The sequence below is a fragment of the Lampetra fluviatilis genome, chromosome 69 (genome assembly GCF_964198595.1).
Source record: "Lampetra fluviatilis chromosome 69, kcLamFluv1.1, whole genome shotgun sequence".
Lineage (NCBI taxonomy): Eukaryota > Metazoa > Chordata > Hyperoartia > Petromyzontiformes > Petromyzontidae > Lampetra > Lampetra fluviatilis.
This window is the reverse complement of record NC_136343.1, coordinates 623,577-638,015: the sequence shown is the minus strand read 5'-3', so window position 1 is coordinate 638,015 and position 14,439 is coordinate 623,577. Positions and strand designations below refer to the sequence as shown.

Genomic DNA, 14,439 nt, shown 5'->3' with positions numbered 1-14,439 from the left:
AGAATTCACCTCTCCATAAGAAGTAAGTGTTATTTAAACAATGGTCAGCGAGTTTCGGAATATCTTTTGGTAAATCTGTATTCTTTACCAGTGTATCAAGTAATTTAAGCGACTCGCTCACTGGAACCTTAGTGAATAGCGAAATCACATCAAAACTCACCAAAATATCATTAGGGTTAAGTTTAATATCTTTGATCATATTCACAAGATGTTCTGAATTTCTTATGAATGATGATGTCCTACCGATGTAGGGCTGTATTTGTTTAGTTACATATTTTGCTAATTTATATGTGGCAGAGCCAATTGTACTAACTATGGGTCGTAAAGGGATGCCGATTTTATGGATCTTTGGTAGCCCATACAGTCTAGGTGGTTTTGAAGCCCTTGGCTTAATTAGGAATTGCTCATTTTTTGGGATTAATGAATTTGCAATGATTGCAGTAGTCTTACGTTCCAGAGTATTAGTTGGATCTCGTTTAATTTTAATGTAGGTACTTTCCTCTAATAAATCTTTAATTTTATTATCATAATCGGCTCGTGACATCACTACAGTAGTGCGGCCCTTATCAGCTGCTAAGATTTGAATATCTTTATTTAGACGAAGCTCTCTTAAGGCTTTTGCCTCGTTCGAGCTAATATTTACTTTCGGTATTTTACTATTCTCAATTATTTTGGCAACCTCGTGTCTAGTCATCTCTGCCTCATTATGTGGAAGAAGTCTTACTGCTGATTCTACCTCAGCAATTATCTCATCCACTGGAATTGTGCGTGGGGTAACGGCAAAGTTAAGGCCTTTAGAAAGGACAGAAATCATGTCAGTGGTTAAATTAGTGTTAGTCAAGTTCATTACGGTTTTGTTTTTAAATTGTTCGTTTTTAATAGGGATTTGTTTATTGTAAAGTCTAGAAAATTTGTTAATTTGGTTAGCATTTGTTAGATTAAACACATTATCAGCCGATTGTTGTGTTATAGTATCGATTATATTCCAATCATGCATAGACACACTATTGCTTATATTTAAATGTAAATGCTTTAGCGATTCAGAAATGCTGGATAATTCACTCCTGTTGTGTTGTATTCTCTCTATTAATAATAATTCGCTAGCTTTGTGTAGTATTTTGTTAGCTTTAGAAGACTTTATGTGATGTGTTATTTTAACTGCGTTTGGTATTACCTTCGAATCTCTGCACCTTTTGAGGAACGCCAATGAAGATATCAATTTCATCCGCTTAATGCGGAGCTTCTCCAATTTTCTGGTTTTAAGAAAAGTATCCTCCCCATAGAGGTTAGTCAGTTTAACACGTAGGCTTTCGCGACCAATATTGTTCATAATCAACGATTTTTGGGTTTAGATCGCGTTATTTATAAATGTGTCGTAACCCTCCACCACCCGACTGCCCCATCACCAATTGAGAGTTGTGGGGGTGGAGTGTCCGATGGTACAAAATACCCAGACAGGTGCTTAGTTTTGGTGGGGATGATGGTAAGGCCCCAACTCCCGGTGGAAAGTTCCAGGTTCAGCAGCAGCGCCTCCAACTCCTCCTCTGAGTGAGCAGCATTCACCAGATCATCGGCATACGTAACATGGTTGAGTAATAGGGAGTCATACCTTGACCGCACCCGGGCATCGATCAGCCTCCCATTATATCTGGACCAGATGGAAATTCCTCCGGTACAGCTATTGAAGGCTTCACGAACTACGTGGTCAAAATAGATGTTAAATAATGTGGGAGCAAGAGGACATCCCTGTCGCATCCAAAGGTGTACAGGAAATGGCTCTGACTCCCGGCCACGTAGTTTTCCCGGCCCGCTCACCATCATGAAGGTCCTTAATGATCATGAGCAGAGGGTCAGGGACTCCGAAAGCACGAAGAACAGCCCAGAGCCCAGGCCTACTGATGGTATCATAGGCCTTGACCAGGTCAATAAAGCAGAGTTGTAGGTCTTGTTGAAATTCCCTACACCTCTGCTGTAGCAGACGGACAGAAAATATGGCATGTGCAGGACCGCCCTTTCCTGAAAAGGCATTGGGGCTCCACAAGCCTCTCCTGCCTAGAAAGCCGCGTGCCTAGCAAGGCGATGTTGAATAATCCTTGCCAGGACCTTTCCCGGCACACTAAGTAGTGAGATGCCCCTGTAGTTGTTACAGTCTGTGCGGTCCCCCTTCTTAAAGAAGGGGGCCACAAGAGTATGCTTCCAATCCTGCAGAACCCGTCCAGTGTTCCAGAATATTGTTATGTCATGTAGGGCAGTCTGTGCACAAACGCCACCCTCCCTCAGCATTTCGCTTGGGAGATCATCTCTGCCCGGTGCCTTTCCTGGTCTCAGACTCTGGATCGCCTTCAGTACTTCTATAATATGAGAATATATCCGGCTTACTTTCGTATCACAACTTGTCATGGTGATTGGCTCTGCCGGTCCTGGTTTACAGCCAATGGGGGGAAGCCTGGGGGCATGGCTCTGACGTGATGGAGAGGTGACAGCTATGGAGATTGGTTCTGCTGGCTTTGGCCTCAGCCAATGGGGAGATGAGTCAGGGGCGTGGTCCCGGGAGCTGACGAGGGAGCCTGGAAGATTCGATGCAGGCTAACGAGGATTGGCGGAAGCGTACCACGTGACCCGGGTATTAAATAGGGGTAGAGAGGAACGACACGTGGTCAGAACGGAAACGAATGGAGGAAGGGGCCACGCGGGAGCGGGGCTCCGAGTTGCCACGTGGCAGTGCGTCTCTCTCTATCTGTCCCCTTCACGTTGCCTATCAGCAGCGTGAACTAACTGTAACCTAAAGTGAATAAAAGACGGATTCCAGAAGTCGTCTAAAAGAGCTTTATTACACTTCCACAACAGATGGCACCTCAGCAGGCCACTCGTGCTCCACCGCCAGCCTGACACCGTCGTCGTCAGAGTAGAGGAAGCGATCCGGAGCCTGCTGGCTCCTTTCTACCATAGGGAGGTGTCAGAGGCAGCCTCCTTGTGCTCCACTGCTCCTTCCCCGCTCCCCACCGGGTGTCCAAGCTGGAAGCGTAGTCGGTTTCTGGTTACCGCTCTCGTTCCCTGCTGGCTGGAGTTCAAGAGCGGAGAGGCCTGGGGTCTTCCTCCATTCACCCTCTAGTCTCTGGTGGTGATTAACATTTTGTTTGCTGCAGGTGTTTCAAAATTTCAATCACCCACTTTCCCTATGCAGGTGTATTTTCTTTTGCCACTTATTTGTACCATGTGACACAATACACTACACTACTATACTCTACACTAAACAATACACTACTATAGACTACTATACACTACACTACTACACACTACACTATACACTACTATACACTCACACTATACACTACACACTACATACTACACTACTATACACTACACTATACAATACACAATACACTGCTATAGACTACTATACACTACACTATACACTACACTATACACTACTATACACTACACTATACACTACTATACACTACACTATACACTACTATACACTACACTATACACTACACTATACACTACATACTACACTACTATACACTACACTATACAATACACAATACACTGCTATAGACTACTATACACTACACTATACACTACTGTAGACTACTATACACTACACTATACACTACTATACACTACACTATACACTACACTACACTATACACTACTATACACTACACTATACACTACACTATACACTACTAACTCAAATCCCAGCTCCCCCATGACCGAAGCTTGACACCCCACCCTCCGGAGGGGGACCCCCCCCCCCCCACCACTTCCTAAGACCCCTTAACAAAATACCTTCTAGAAGGTTCTAGGTCGAGGTGGATGCTGCTTTGAATCCTTGGAGTGCTGCACTACCGTTGGGTCCTGGGGGGGGGGGGTGGTCCCCGAGGCTGCAAGCGACCTCGTTAGTAAATGTTGCTCACCAAGCTGGTGGGCTTCTGCCGCGTTGCCTCGTCACCCGGGAGTGGAACGCGCGTCAGGGTTGTGGTACGAACGGTCGCCGCGGAGTTCTGCGATCGTCGACGCGCTGTGTTAAGCCGGTGGACTTACGGGGTTACGTAAATGTGCGCTTTTACTGTTGCCGAGAGTTTTGAAGAATTGGTTGCACTTGGTTGTCAATAAATCTGTATCTGCCACAGTTGGTTCACGTCCTTGAGCAAAATGTTTCAATAGTGCATGACGAATCGAGATGTGGTTATTCAATTTCAAATCTTGTTAAGTTTCTCTGTATTCATGAGCCAGTTAATGTACTTGTTTTTGTCGCAATTAAAAAATGTTGAAAAATCCGCACTGGTGCCATATAACAAAGTTTATTGTGGGAATTGCAGGGCAAAGAAAATGGATCCGAACTGCTTTTTCTTGCCTTTGTACTGATCGTGTTTTAGTTTTCTCTGGTCTACAACACTGGTGGTGAGACTAGGCCATAAAGAAGGCTGCTGTCTCTGGTGTAGGCCAAGCAGTTTCAGATACAATGCCTATATAATTATCAGAGCATGTTTTTAATGCATTCATCACAATCACTGTGTGTGGTTACTGCAGACATTATTCTTTGCTTAAGTTTCTGTTTGGTGTTTTAACATCTTAACACAACTATTTTATTGCCATATTTTTTTTTTACCTATCATTATTATTTTCTCACACTTTAAAGGGACCTATTTTTTTTTTTTTACGCGCTGATGTTGATGTGTTACGGCCGGACCCCCCTGGGGCGCCTGCCCCCCGCCCACATGAGCGGGTCACGGTGCCGGGTTCAGCAAAGGGCCTCGCCCATTGGTTTGTGGCTCCACAAACTGGACCCTGAGCCCCAGCCACGTGACCGAGTTCAACACGGCAACTCCCACCGGTGTCTCACAGCTCGACCACTGGAACGCGACTTTGAGACAGGAACAAATTATTTTCATGAAGTAGTTTAAAGTGTTAAACTTAAAAGAAAAATAGAAGCTGAAAGAAAGCTGAAAAACGCAGCGCCGCGTGAGTGATTAAGGCGGGGTCGATACACCCGCTCGCTGGCATTCACATGCCTTTACAAGGCGCATGGACATAGTAATACATTAACCCGTAAAATTAAGTTTTTCACTCTAAATCCTTTATATGCGTGGCGGCTAGAGTCCTCTCGTCCTCTGGCTTGAGATGGCTGCCACCTATGGGTCGGATGATTGTCTGCCAGCATTAAGCAATTGGTAATTAAATATTTATTTATTTTTCCCTAAACAGTGTAAAATTTTGGGGGAAAAAATTCACGAAAATCAATTGTCACGCACAACGAGTCTGTGTGGAAAATGTCAGCTCGATTGGATCACGGGAAGTGGGTTAAAAAACGACCGAAAGATTTGAACGGTCGTAAGCAAGCAAGCACGCAAGCACGCAAGCAAGCAAGCGACCTTAATATAAAGGATTTAAAAATAACCTTAAAGGTGAGGCGTGCACCCAGGGTCATGCCGCAACCATCTCCTTTTTCGCGTAGCATATTTACACAGCGGATTAGGGCTTAGCCACGGGGAGGGGCGCGTGCATATCCATACGGCTATTTTTAGCGCGAGCCTTTGTGTGCAACAAGCGCCGGCAGGGGCGCGCGCGTGCACGCAGCCACCTCCGCATTAGTGGTGGTGGTGTACGTGGGCGTGTGCGAGATAACCCCGGGCGGTGGTGAGCCAGCCGAGTAGCGATGTCCCTCAAAGAGGGCGTTGGCGCGGGGGGGCGATCACTCGCATAGCGGGGGCCCGGCGAGAGGCGGCTGAAGTGGAGGAGGGGAGAGTGGAGGGGGTGGACGTCACGCCCTGCCCGTTCACGGGGAGCGGGGAGGTGGACGTCAGCCCCCACATTCCCCTGTCAGTTCAGTTGAGACGAGTTGAGGTGAGGTGAGTTGATAAGGTGAGTTTAGATGAGGTGAGATGAGGTGAGTTGAGGTGAGGTGAGTTGACGTGAGTTGAGGTGAGTTTAGTTGAGGTGAGATGAGGTGAGTTGAGTTGAAGTGAGTTTAGGTGAGTTGAGGTGAGTTGAGTTGAAGTGAGATGAGTTGAGGTGAGTTGAGGTGAGTTTAGTTGAGGTGAGATGAGTTGAGTTGAAGTGAGTTTAGGTGAGTTGAGGTGAGTTGAGTTGAAGTGAGTTTAGGTGAGTTGAGGTGAGTTGAGGTGAGGTGAGTGAAGATGAGAATTTGAGATGTAGCAATCCGAGTCGTCTTTTTTAAGCCACCCCTGGAGCGGAGACGTCTTTACTCGTTTACACGTCAACACATTCCAGGGCACGCCTCGTAATACGCAACTCAAACTGTAAGACGTCCTGCTTCCTTGTCACCTATTTACGTGGCTTGTTCCTCGTTTAGCGTCTCAGACGCAGCCAGTGACTGCCTGAGATACAGACAGACTGCTTGAGCTACAGAGACTGCCTGAGTTAGTCAGAGACTGCCTGAGCTACAGCCAGAGACTGTCTGAGCTACAACCAGCGCCCGTCTCTGAGTGGAGCCACGGGGCCATGGCGAGTGCGGCTCCCAGCGGAAGCGAGGCTCCAGGGGAGTTGACCTGCCCCATCTGCCTGGACGCCTTCCGCTGCCCCTGCACGCTCAGCTGCGGCCACTCGTTCTGCCTCGAGTGCGTGGAGGGCACCTGGGATGCGGCCAAGTCCTTATCCTGCCCCCAGTGCCGAGTGACCTTCCCTCGGAGGCCCAAGCTGAGCAAGAACTTCGCGCTCGCCAACCTGGTGGAGCAGCGCAGTGCCGCAGAGAAAATGGCCACCGTGGTCTTGTGTGACTTCTGCAACGATGGCACGACCGCTGCCTCGAAGACCTGTCTCAGGTGTGATATGTCATATTGTGTGACTCATGTAAAGCCTCATCAGGAGAACCCGAAGTTCAGGGATCACATTCTGGTGGCTCCAGCCACGAATCCTGAAGACCGCAAGTGCAAGACACACAGAAAGGAGCTAGAGTTTTACTGCCGACAGGACAAGAGCTTGGTCTGCACAACCTGCACCATAGCAGGAGACCACAAGGGTCACGATGTGGCTACGCTGGAGGATGAGCACAAGACACGGGAGGTGAGACGGTCTGCGTGTGTGAGCCGGAGCCTCTCCTGCATGAAGTTATAATTTCCCAGTATGAACTGAACAATAACATCCAACTAAATATCATTGCTCTCTCAGCTGCCCATTGTTCCTTCATATTTGAACAAGCTTGTTTTACTATAAAGTATGCTGAGGTTCATATTCTTGGTTCTTTCGGTAAAGTCACGTAGAAGGGAAATAATAAAATAATAAACATATCAAACATTTCCCTTCTACGTGACTTTACCGAAAGAACCAAGAATATGAATCCCTGCAGTCACGAAAGCTTTCAATCATAATTTATGCTGAGGTTGTTATATTGCAAAAATAATAAAACCGAAAGTTATTATCAATCCTGTTGAATGGCAAATGTATAAATGTGCTCTTAGTATATTTGATAAAACTGAAGGACTTTAATGTGTACAATGTTTTCTCAAAATTACGTGAGTGCATAGACTGTGGTTTGTATACACAATGTCGTTTGTGGTAGAGAGAAGCATTCCCCAAAATGTAAACGAAATGTAAATCGACTGGGACTGCGTGAGCCGCAGTGCTCACCACTTAGTAGCCTCGTGCAGGTCTGTGCCAGTTTAGCGCCGCACCCTACAGCAGCTACCGGGTCACTGGACGTGGTGTTCCAGAAATGTCACGTGATTTTGACAGACCAAGTATTTTATGACCGTATATATGTTTTCATCAAGATGCTCTCTACCGAATTTGCCCCCATCACTGTGGAGGGGTTTGTGCGGAGTGGGGGTGAAAGGGGATGCTCAGAGAGTGAGTGGAGTCTTCCCTGGTGACGTCTCTCACAGAAACAAGTAGGAGAGGAGACGCGGGTGGTGGAGGAGAAGATGAGGGAGGCGGAGGACTCCGTGAAACAGATGGAGGCTGCTCGCAGGGACGTGCAGGTACCGTGTCTGGGCCGGACTCGGTGACCCCATGACTTCACCCTGAGTAGGGTTTGTGATGGAGGACAACTCTATTCATTCACGTGGACTATCATTGGCTCTAAAGACATCGTGAGAATAAAGACAAAGCGGTCAATGCGCCTCAATAATCAGGATGAGCAAAGAGATGGTTCTCATCTCCACTGAGAAACTGTGGCAGTGGAAATTCCACATTCCCATATCTCCATACAACTTACCACTTCAACGACTGTTAACTATATTGGTCAGATGAGGTGGTACGTACCTCTTATCCAATACTCTGGTGGCAGAGTTGGGATCACACACAGACTGTTGTACACCATCATACTGACATCACTCAAGCTTTGGGGTTGCCAGTTGGCATTATAGCAAGTGGTTTCATGATCCCCTCTCTTCAGCCATACATGTGGTTTTCTCTCACATTCAAAATATTAATTTAAGGAGGAAGTGGCCTAACTTCCCATTTCATTAAGGCTCTTTACAGATTTCCCTTCACTTCATGCAAAGGTAAACAAAGCATCGTCCTGATAACCTTGCACAATGATAATGGCATGGATGCTAAATGTACTCATGATGCTATTTATTGATTGCATTGCCTCACAGTCCCTGCCAGTTATGGCGAATCGTGTTGTTGTGAAAATGCACAGCGGCGTTATCAGAGGCAGAGGAAGAAGGAGGCCTCAGTACTGCAGACTCGTATCACTGTCTGGACACCTTAGAGTTGCACTCGGGTCATTTCACAAAGGACCAGAGGTGGAATTTATTTCTCTTTGCAGGGATCCATGACAGATGAAAAGGCCTCAATCTCGGTCAGATTCGCCCGCGCGAGAGCAGCGTTGGATGCGGAGGAGAAGGCGGCTTTAGAGCAAGCGGAGCAGAAAGGGCGTGACCAGCTGTCCCAGATCGAGAAGAAGATCGCTCACTACCAGCGCGAGATCAGCGATCTCCAGGCAGCAGCCACTCGCCTGCAGGCCCTAGCGCAGGAGAGGGACTCGCTCACGTTCCTGCAGGTGAGCGATGAGTCTCCAGTGTCGCTATTGGCACAGAGCCCTCTCACCAGGAGCAGCAGAGGGAGGCTCCTGAATGAGAGTTCACATCCACTGGGCTTGAGAACACAGCTCCACTCATGGACTCGCATCGCAGCTCCAGTGGCTGCCATTTGGAAGGCCAGCTCATATTTTCTCAGTTAAATTAATTCTCTCTCCCGTCCTTTAACAGATTCCCATTAAGTTTGTTTCATTGGCAATTTAAACTAACTGTTAATGGAATTTAACTTTTTAAATCAACCATAGAACAACAATGTACATGGTATTCATGATCATCATCAGCCATAATCTATCTACTTATTGATGAAGGCCTCCCCAAAACATTTCCACATCTCATGATGCCGCGATGCAACAATCCACCAGCTCCTGCTCACGACCAGATGTCATCTCTGTTTTTTACTTTGTGTACCTCCACGTGGATGCGCTACCTTAATTGTTCATATCTGGAATGCTAAAATAAATACGGTCTCATATACTTATTAATGATATCATTGTGTATTGAACATCACTTCTACAAGATCTGCACCATGTGCATTGATAATTCCAGAAACGTCTAGTTCTACGTTACTCTCAACACAGATCAATATCAAGCGGTCTCACTCTGACATATTTGCCCTGCAAATTAATGTTAGTCCTCATGGGGGTGGCGAGATGTTAACTACCTAGCCTGGGATACTGAAGGTCCGGGATTTGATCCCAACCCTGACGTCCTTATATATTTGGAGTTTACATTTCTCCCTCCATGGTCGCATGGATTTTTCTTCGGGTCCTCCAGTTTTTCCCTCCACATATGGAAACATGCGTTTAGAGTATTGGGCTGCTATACATTTCCACGAGATGAACCACTTAATTGAGCTATCATTTGTGGCCAGGTCGCTTTTGAAAAAGAGCTCTATCGCTCAGTGGGCCTTACGTGGAAAAATCTAAATAGTAGTTTATAGTTGACTATCAACCGGTCTCACTCTGAAATATTGGTGATCATAGGGTCATGAGCCAAGACTTTGGGGTTTATTTTCCACCCACGGTGTTGCAGTGGGAACTCCACTGATCACAAGGGATTGGAGGTAGAGTCACAGTAACGCATCTCTCTCTCTTCCATAGCGGCACCTGGAGGAGACGTGCAGGTAAAAGATGACTTTCACTCACGACTCGACACACGACAACATGGGACTGAGTGTGGGGTGCGGGCAGTGAGACACTGGTTGTGTGGGGATGCTGTGTGATGATGCTGTGTGATGGTGTTGTATGTGATGATGCTATGTGTGGTAATAGTAATGCTGTGTGGTGATGCTGTGTGGTGATGATACTGTGTGCTGTGTGGTTATGCTGTGTGTGGGGATGCTGTGTGTGGTCATGGTGTGTGTGATGGTGGTTTGTGTGGTTATGGTGTGTGATGACGGTGTCTATGATGATGCTGTGTGTGGTGATGTTGTGTGATGGTACTGTGTGTGGTGGTGCGTGTGGTGAAGCTGTGTGATAATGCTCTGTGTGGTGATGCTGTCTGATGGTGCTGTGTGTGATGATGCTATATGTGATGAGTCTCGATATGATGGAGCTGTGATGATCCCACGTGTGATGATGCTGTGATGCGTGTATATGTGATGGAGTTGTGATGATCATGTGAGTGACGATGCTCTATGTGAGACAGTAGCCATGTCTGTTCTGCTTTCACAGGACAGAGAGGGCTACAGAATATCTACCCTCATGTCCTAGCCAAGAGGACATTGCCTCGCTTAAAGACATCGAGGGAACTGTGGCCAAACTCCTGTGTGAGTTATTCAGTGTGAAAGATGGGTGATGGGGCCATCTTCACAATAAATGATCACCGTGTGTGTGTGCACGAGGTCGACTCAGCCTCAAATGCTTACTTAGTTTTGTGTGTAAACATCACCACTAGGGAGACAAAGTTGGCCAGGCCTAGTGCTGGCCACCAAGCCCCTCATTTGCTGTGCCAGCTTTCAAAGGTGCTGATTTGCCCCGACAGTCTGTTAAGGCAACACGGGGAATATTTATCTTTGTTTACATTCTGGAACCTGATCCTGTATTTAAACAATATCGCCACTCGGGAGAAATAGGTGGTCGGGCGTGATGCTGGCCACCCACCTCCTCGTGTGCCCTGCCAGCCTTCATAGATGCTCGCTAACAGCACTTGCCCCAATGGTCTGTTAAGGCTACATAGGGGATCTTAGTCTTTGTTCACATCCCAATTCAGGACCCTACTGAACAGAGCCATGAGACTTAGTATGGCGTTCTTGGGTAAATAATCAGCATTACAAGTCAGGGGTAATTGTGATGTTGAGATGGAGTGTGTGCCTGTGAATGTGTCTGTGCATTTGTGCGTGGGGGGAGTGGTGGCAGAGTGGTTAGCACACTGCACTACGAACCCAGTTATCTAGCTTTGATTAGCAGCCATGGCTAACATCAGTGGCAGGTGATTACTGATCCAGTCTTGGGCCTCTGCTAGGCAGTTTCAACCTCAAATGAGTTCCTGATGCTGGTAATGGTCATAATGATGGTGATCGTGATGAGGATGGTGGTAATGATAGTGGTGCATCGGTCAGTCATCTCAGTCGTCCCATGACACATGGGTCTGCCCCATGACCTCCTGCCAATGGGTGTTCTACACTTCACGTGGCCTCAACGTGCACGTAGCCTGGCACAAACGCCGTGGTGACGTCACCGCCATTTAGTGGCGAATGGCGGTTGTTGTTGGTAATTATGCTGTTAGTGATAGTGAGTGATGGGAATAGTGATGACATTGGTGATAATATAGGTGGTGATGGTTGTGATGGTTTTGCTGATGGCGCTGATGGTAGTAGGGATGATGATGTTGGTGATGGTGATAATGGTAGTGATGGTGGTGATGATGGTTTTAATGGTCGTTATGATGGTTATAATGATGCTGGTCGCGTTGGTGATGGTGATGAAGATGTTAGAGATGGTGGTGATGGGGATAGTGGTGATTGTCAAGGCGATGGTAGTGATGGTGGTGGTGATTATTTGTGACGATGGTTGTGATGTTGTTGATGGCAATATTGATGTTGTTGATGTTCACAGTATTGATGATGGTAGTGATGGTGATGTATATGTTGTTGTCATCGATATTGATGGCGAGGATGCTTGGTGATGGTGATGTTTGTGATGTTGGTGATATTGATGGTGGTGATGGTGGATAATGGTGATGATGGTGTTCTGTAGTGATGTTGTCATCGCTGTTGTTACAGACGGATGCTCACCGACTCTGGACACAAACTCAGCTCATAACCAACTTCAGATCTCCTCGGATCTCAGGACGATGACAGCGGTCTTTGCCTCCCAGGGTCGCCACAATTACCCACGACAGTTTATTGGCTGGTTACAAGCCCTATGCCGTGAGAGCTTCTCGTCGGGCCACCACTACTGGGAGGTGGACGTGGGGGACGCGCGGTGGTGGCGGGTTGGAGTCGCGTACGGGACGATCCCACGGAAAGGGGATCTTGCTGGACAGCTGCTGGGAGGGAGCGATGCGTCCTGGTGTTTAGAGAAACGTGATGACAACTTCTCAGTGATTCATGGTGGAGTGGAGACTGCACTGTCAGTGAGGGGGGCCCTATCCCCCCGCAGAATCGGGCTTCACCTGCACTGGCAGGGGGGGCTCCTGGCGTTTTACCGCGCCGACTCCATGGAGGTGATCCACGAGGTTCGGCAGAGATTCTCGCAGCCTCTCTACCCTGGGATGTGGGCGTGGCGTTTTAATGAACCATTGAAGATCGTGGATCTGAGTCGTGCATCCTGAGGATGAAGAGAGATAGAAACCCAATAAATGGTGGAGAGGGGGATGGTGAGGAGAGGGTGAAGTGAGGGTGAGGGGAAGGTGGAATGGAGGGTGAGGTTATGTTCAAGTTCAAATTCATGTATTAGGTATAGCCCTGTGAGCCATTCGGCTCTTGAATCGGGTGCAACCGCAACAAACAAAAAACAAACAAAAAATTAACAAAAAACATCTTAAAGTGACTATATGTGACTGAGTGTAAACAGAAATCCGAGAAAAGACAGCAAAACATTGCAGAAAAAAATCACCGTACACCAACGCTGTGTGCAAAAATCCCAGTGGGATGCAAGTCAAACAACCAACAACAACCACAAGACAACTTAGATTAAGGCCATCAGTCTAACTCTGTACTACAACAAACAAACATGGCTAAACCAATAAACTTTTCGAAATCACCAAAATAAAGCCATGAAAGCAATGAAACAGTGATCATGGGAACTGTGACGGAATTTTCACAATAAACGGCATAAACAACATGTAACCCAATCAACGGTGGAGAAGCGGGATGGTGAGGAGAGGGTGAAGTGAGAGTGAGGGGAAGGTGGGACGGAGGGTGAGGTTAGGTGAGGGTGAGGTGAGGGTGAGGTGAAAATTGAGGGAAGGGTGAGGTGAGCATGGAGGGGTAGGGTGAGGGGGGAGGGTGAGGTTCAGGTTGGCGGACATGAGCGATGTCGCCGGTGCAGTTCAAATCTCAGGTTCGTGTGGCCGCTCCTTTGCCTGCAGTGAGCGCTCACGTCACCACGCCTCCTCATCCCTGTGATTCACCATCAGCACCATCGTCACCATCACCAACATCATCATCACCCCATCATCATCACTATCAACAACAACAACCGCCATTCGCTACTAAGTGGCGGTGACGTCAGCACGACGCTTGTGCCAGGCCGTGTGCACCTTGAGGCCACGTGAAGTGTCGAACGCTCGCTGGCAGGAGGTCACGGCGCAGACCCAGATGCCACGGGTCGACTGACTGAGACGACTGGCTGATGCACTGTTGTATCTATGCCCCTTTTTCCAAAAATTAATATTAAGAATAATTAGGCCAAAAATATATATATATTTTTAATTAATAATGAAAACAACCCGCTAACCCTCGCAGGCCACACCAGGCATTAAAAAAACGTGGAAGGCCATTAAACGGCAAGACTTCGGAGCACAGAGAGGTCAGACTATCCAGAGATATCCAGATGGACGAAAGGTCGATGGCCTAACCTTCCCAAGACGTCTGGAGATGCACGGATAACGTGCACAGCAGAGAAAAACAACTGTTGCAACTCGCGTTTTCTTTAACGTTTTCCTTAACGAAAAGTAGAAACTTAACAAAAAGAATCAACCAACCCTATAAGACTGCAGCCTACAATAGGGGCTTTTTATTAGTAATTCCCTTATTTTACTCGTATTCACCGCATATATATTATTTTGTATTGTATGTTTCTATCTACATGACCTTACCAAAAACTAAAGAATACGAACTCCAGCAGTCAAGAAAGCTTAAGTGGAAACTTAGTTACACTTAACCTCAGGACATTAAAATATAACTCGAGTAAAACAGTGCAATCCCTGTATACAGATGGACAACAAACGTCAGGACCTCCCCGCCACCTTTGTCTTCCAACGG

General features: G+C 47.1%; 1 protein-coding gene across 1 annotated transcript; it reads left to right on the top strand.

Moving 5' to 3' along the window:
- The first annotated feature begins 6,471 nt into the window (after positions 1-6,471).
- Positions 6,472-12,785, top strand: LOC144952647 (E3 ubiquitin/ISG15 ligase TRIM25-like). Its single transcript, XM_078883126.1, has 6 exons — positions 6,472-7,032; positions 7,851-7,946; positions 8,741-8,974; positions 10,112-10,134; positions 10,685-10,779; positions 12,235-12,785. The coding sequence occupies exons 1-6, from the start codon at positions 6,472-6,474 to the stop codon at positions 12,783-12,785; spliced, it is 1,560 nt and encodes a 519-aa protein (XP_078739252.1).
- Positions 12,786-14,439: the final 1,654 nt, after the last annotated feature.

What these genes read in the sequence shown, in the direction of transcription:
- LOC144952647 (XM_078883126.1), top strand. Translation starts at nt 6,472, where the DNA reads ATGGCGAGTGCGGCTCCCAGCGGAAGCGAGGCTCCAGGGGAGTTGACC. An exon ending in CTGCTCGCAGGGACGTGCAG is followed by an intron (nt 7,947 to 8,740) that starts GTACCGTGTCTG and finishes TTCTCTTTGCAG; the next exon opens with GGATCCATGACAGATGAAAA. An exon ending in CACCTGGAGGAGACGTGCAG is followed by an intron (nt 10,135 to 10,684) that starts GTAAAAGATGAC and finishes CTGCTTTCACAG; the next exon opens with GACAGAGAGGGCTACAGAAT.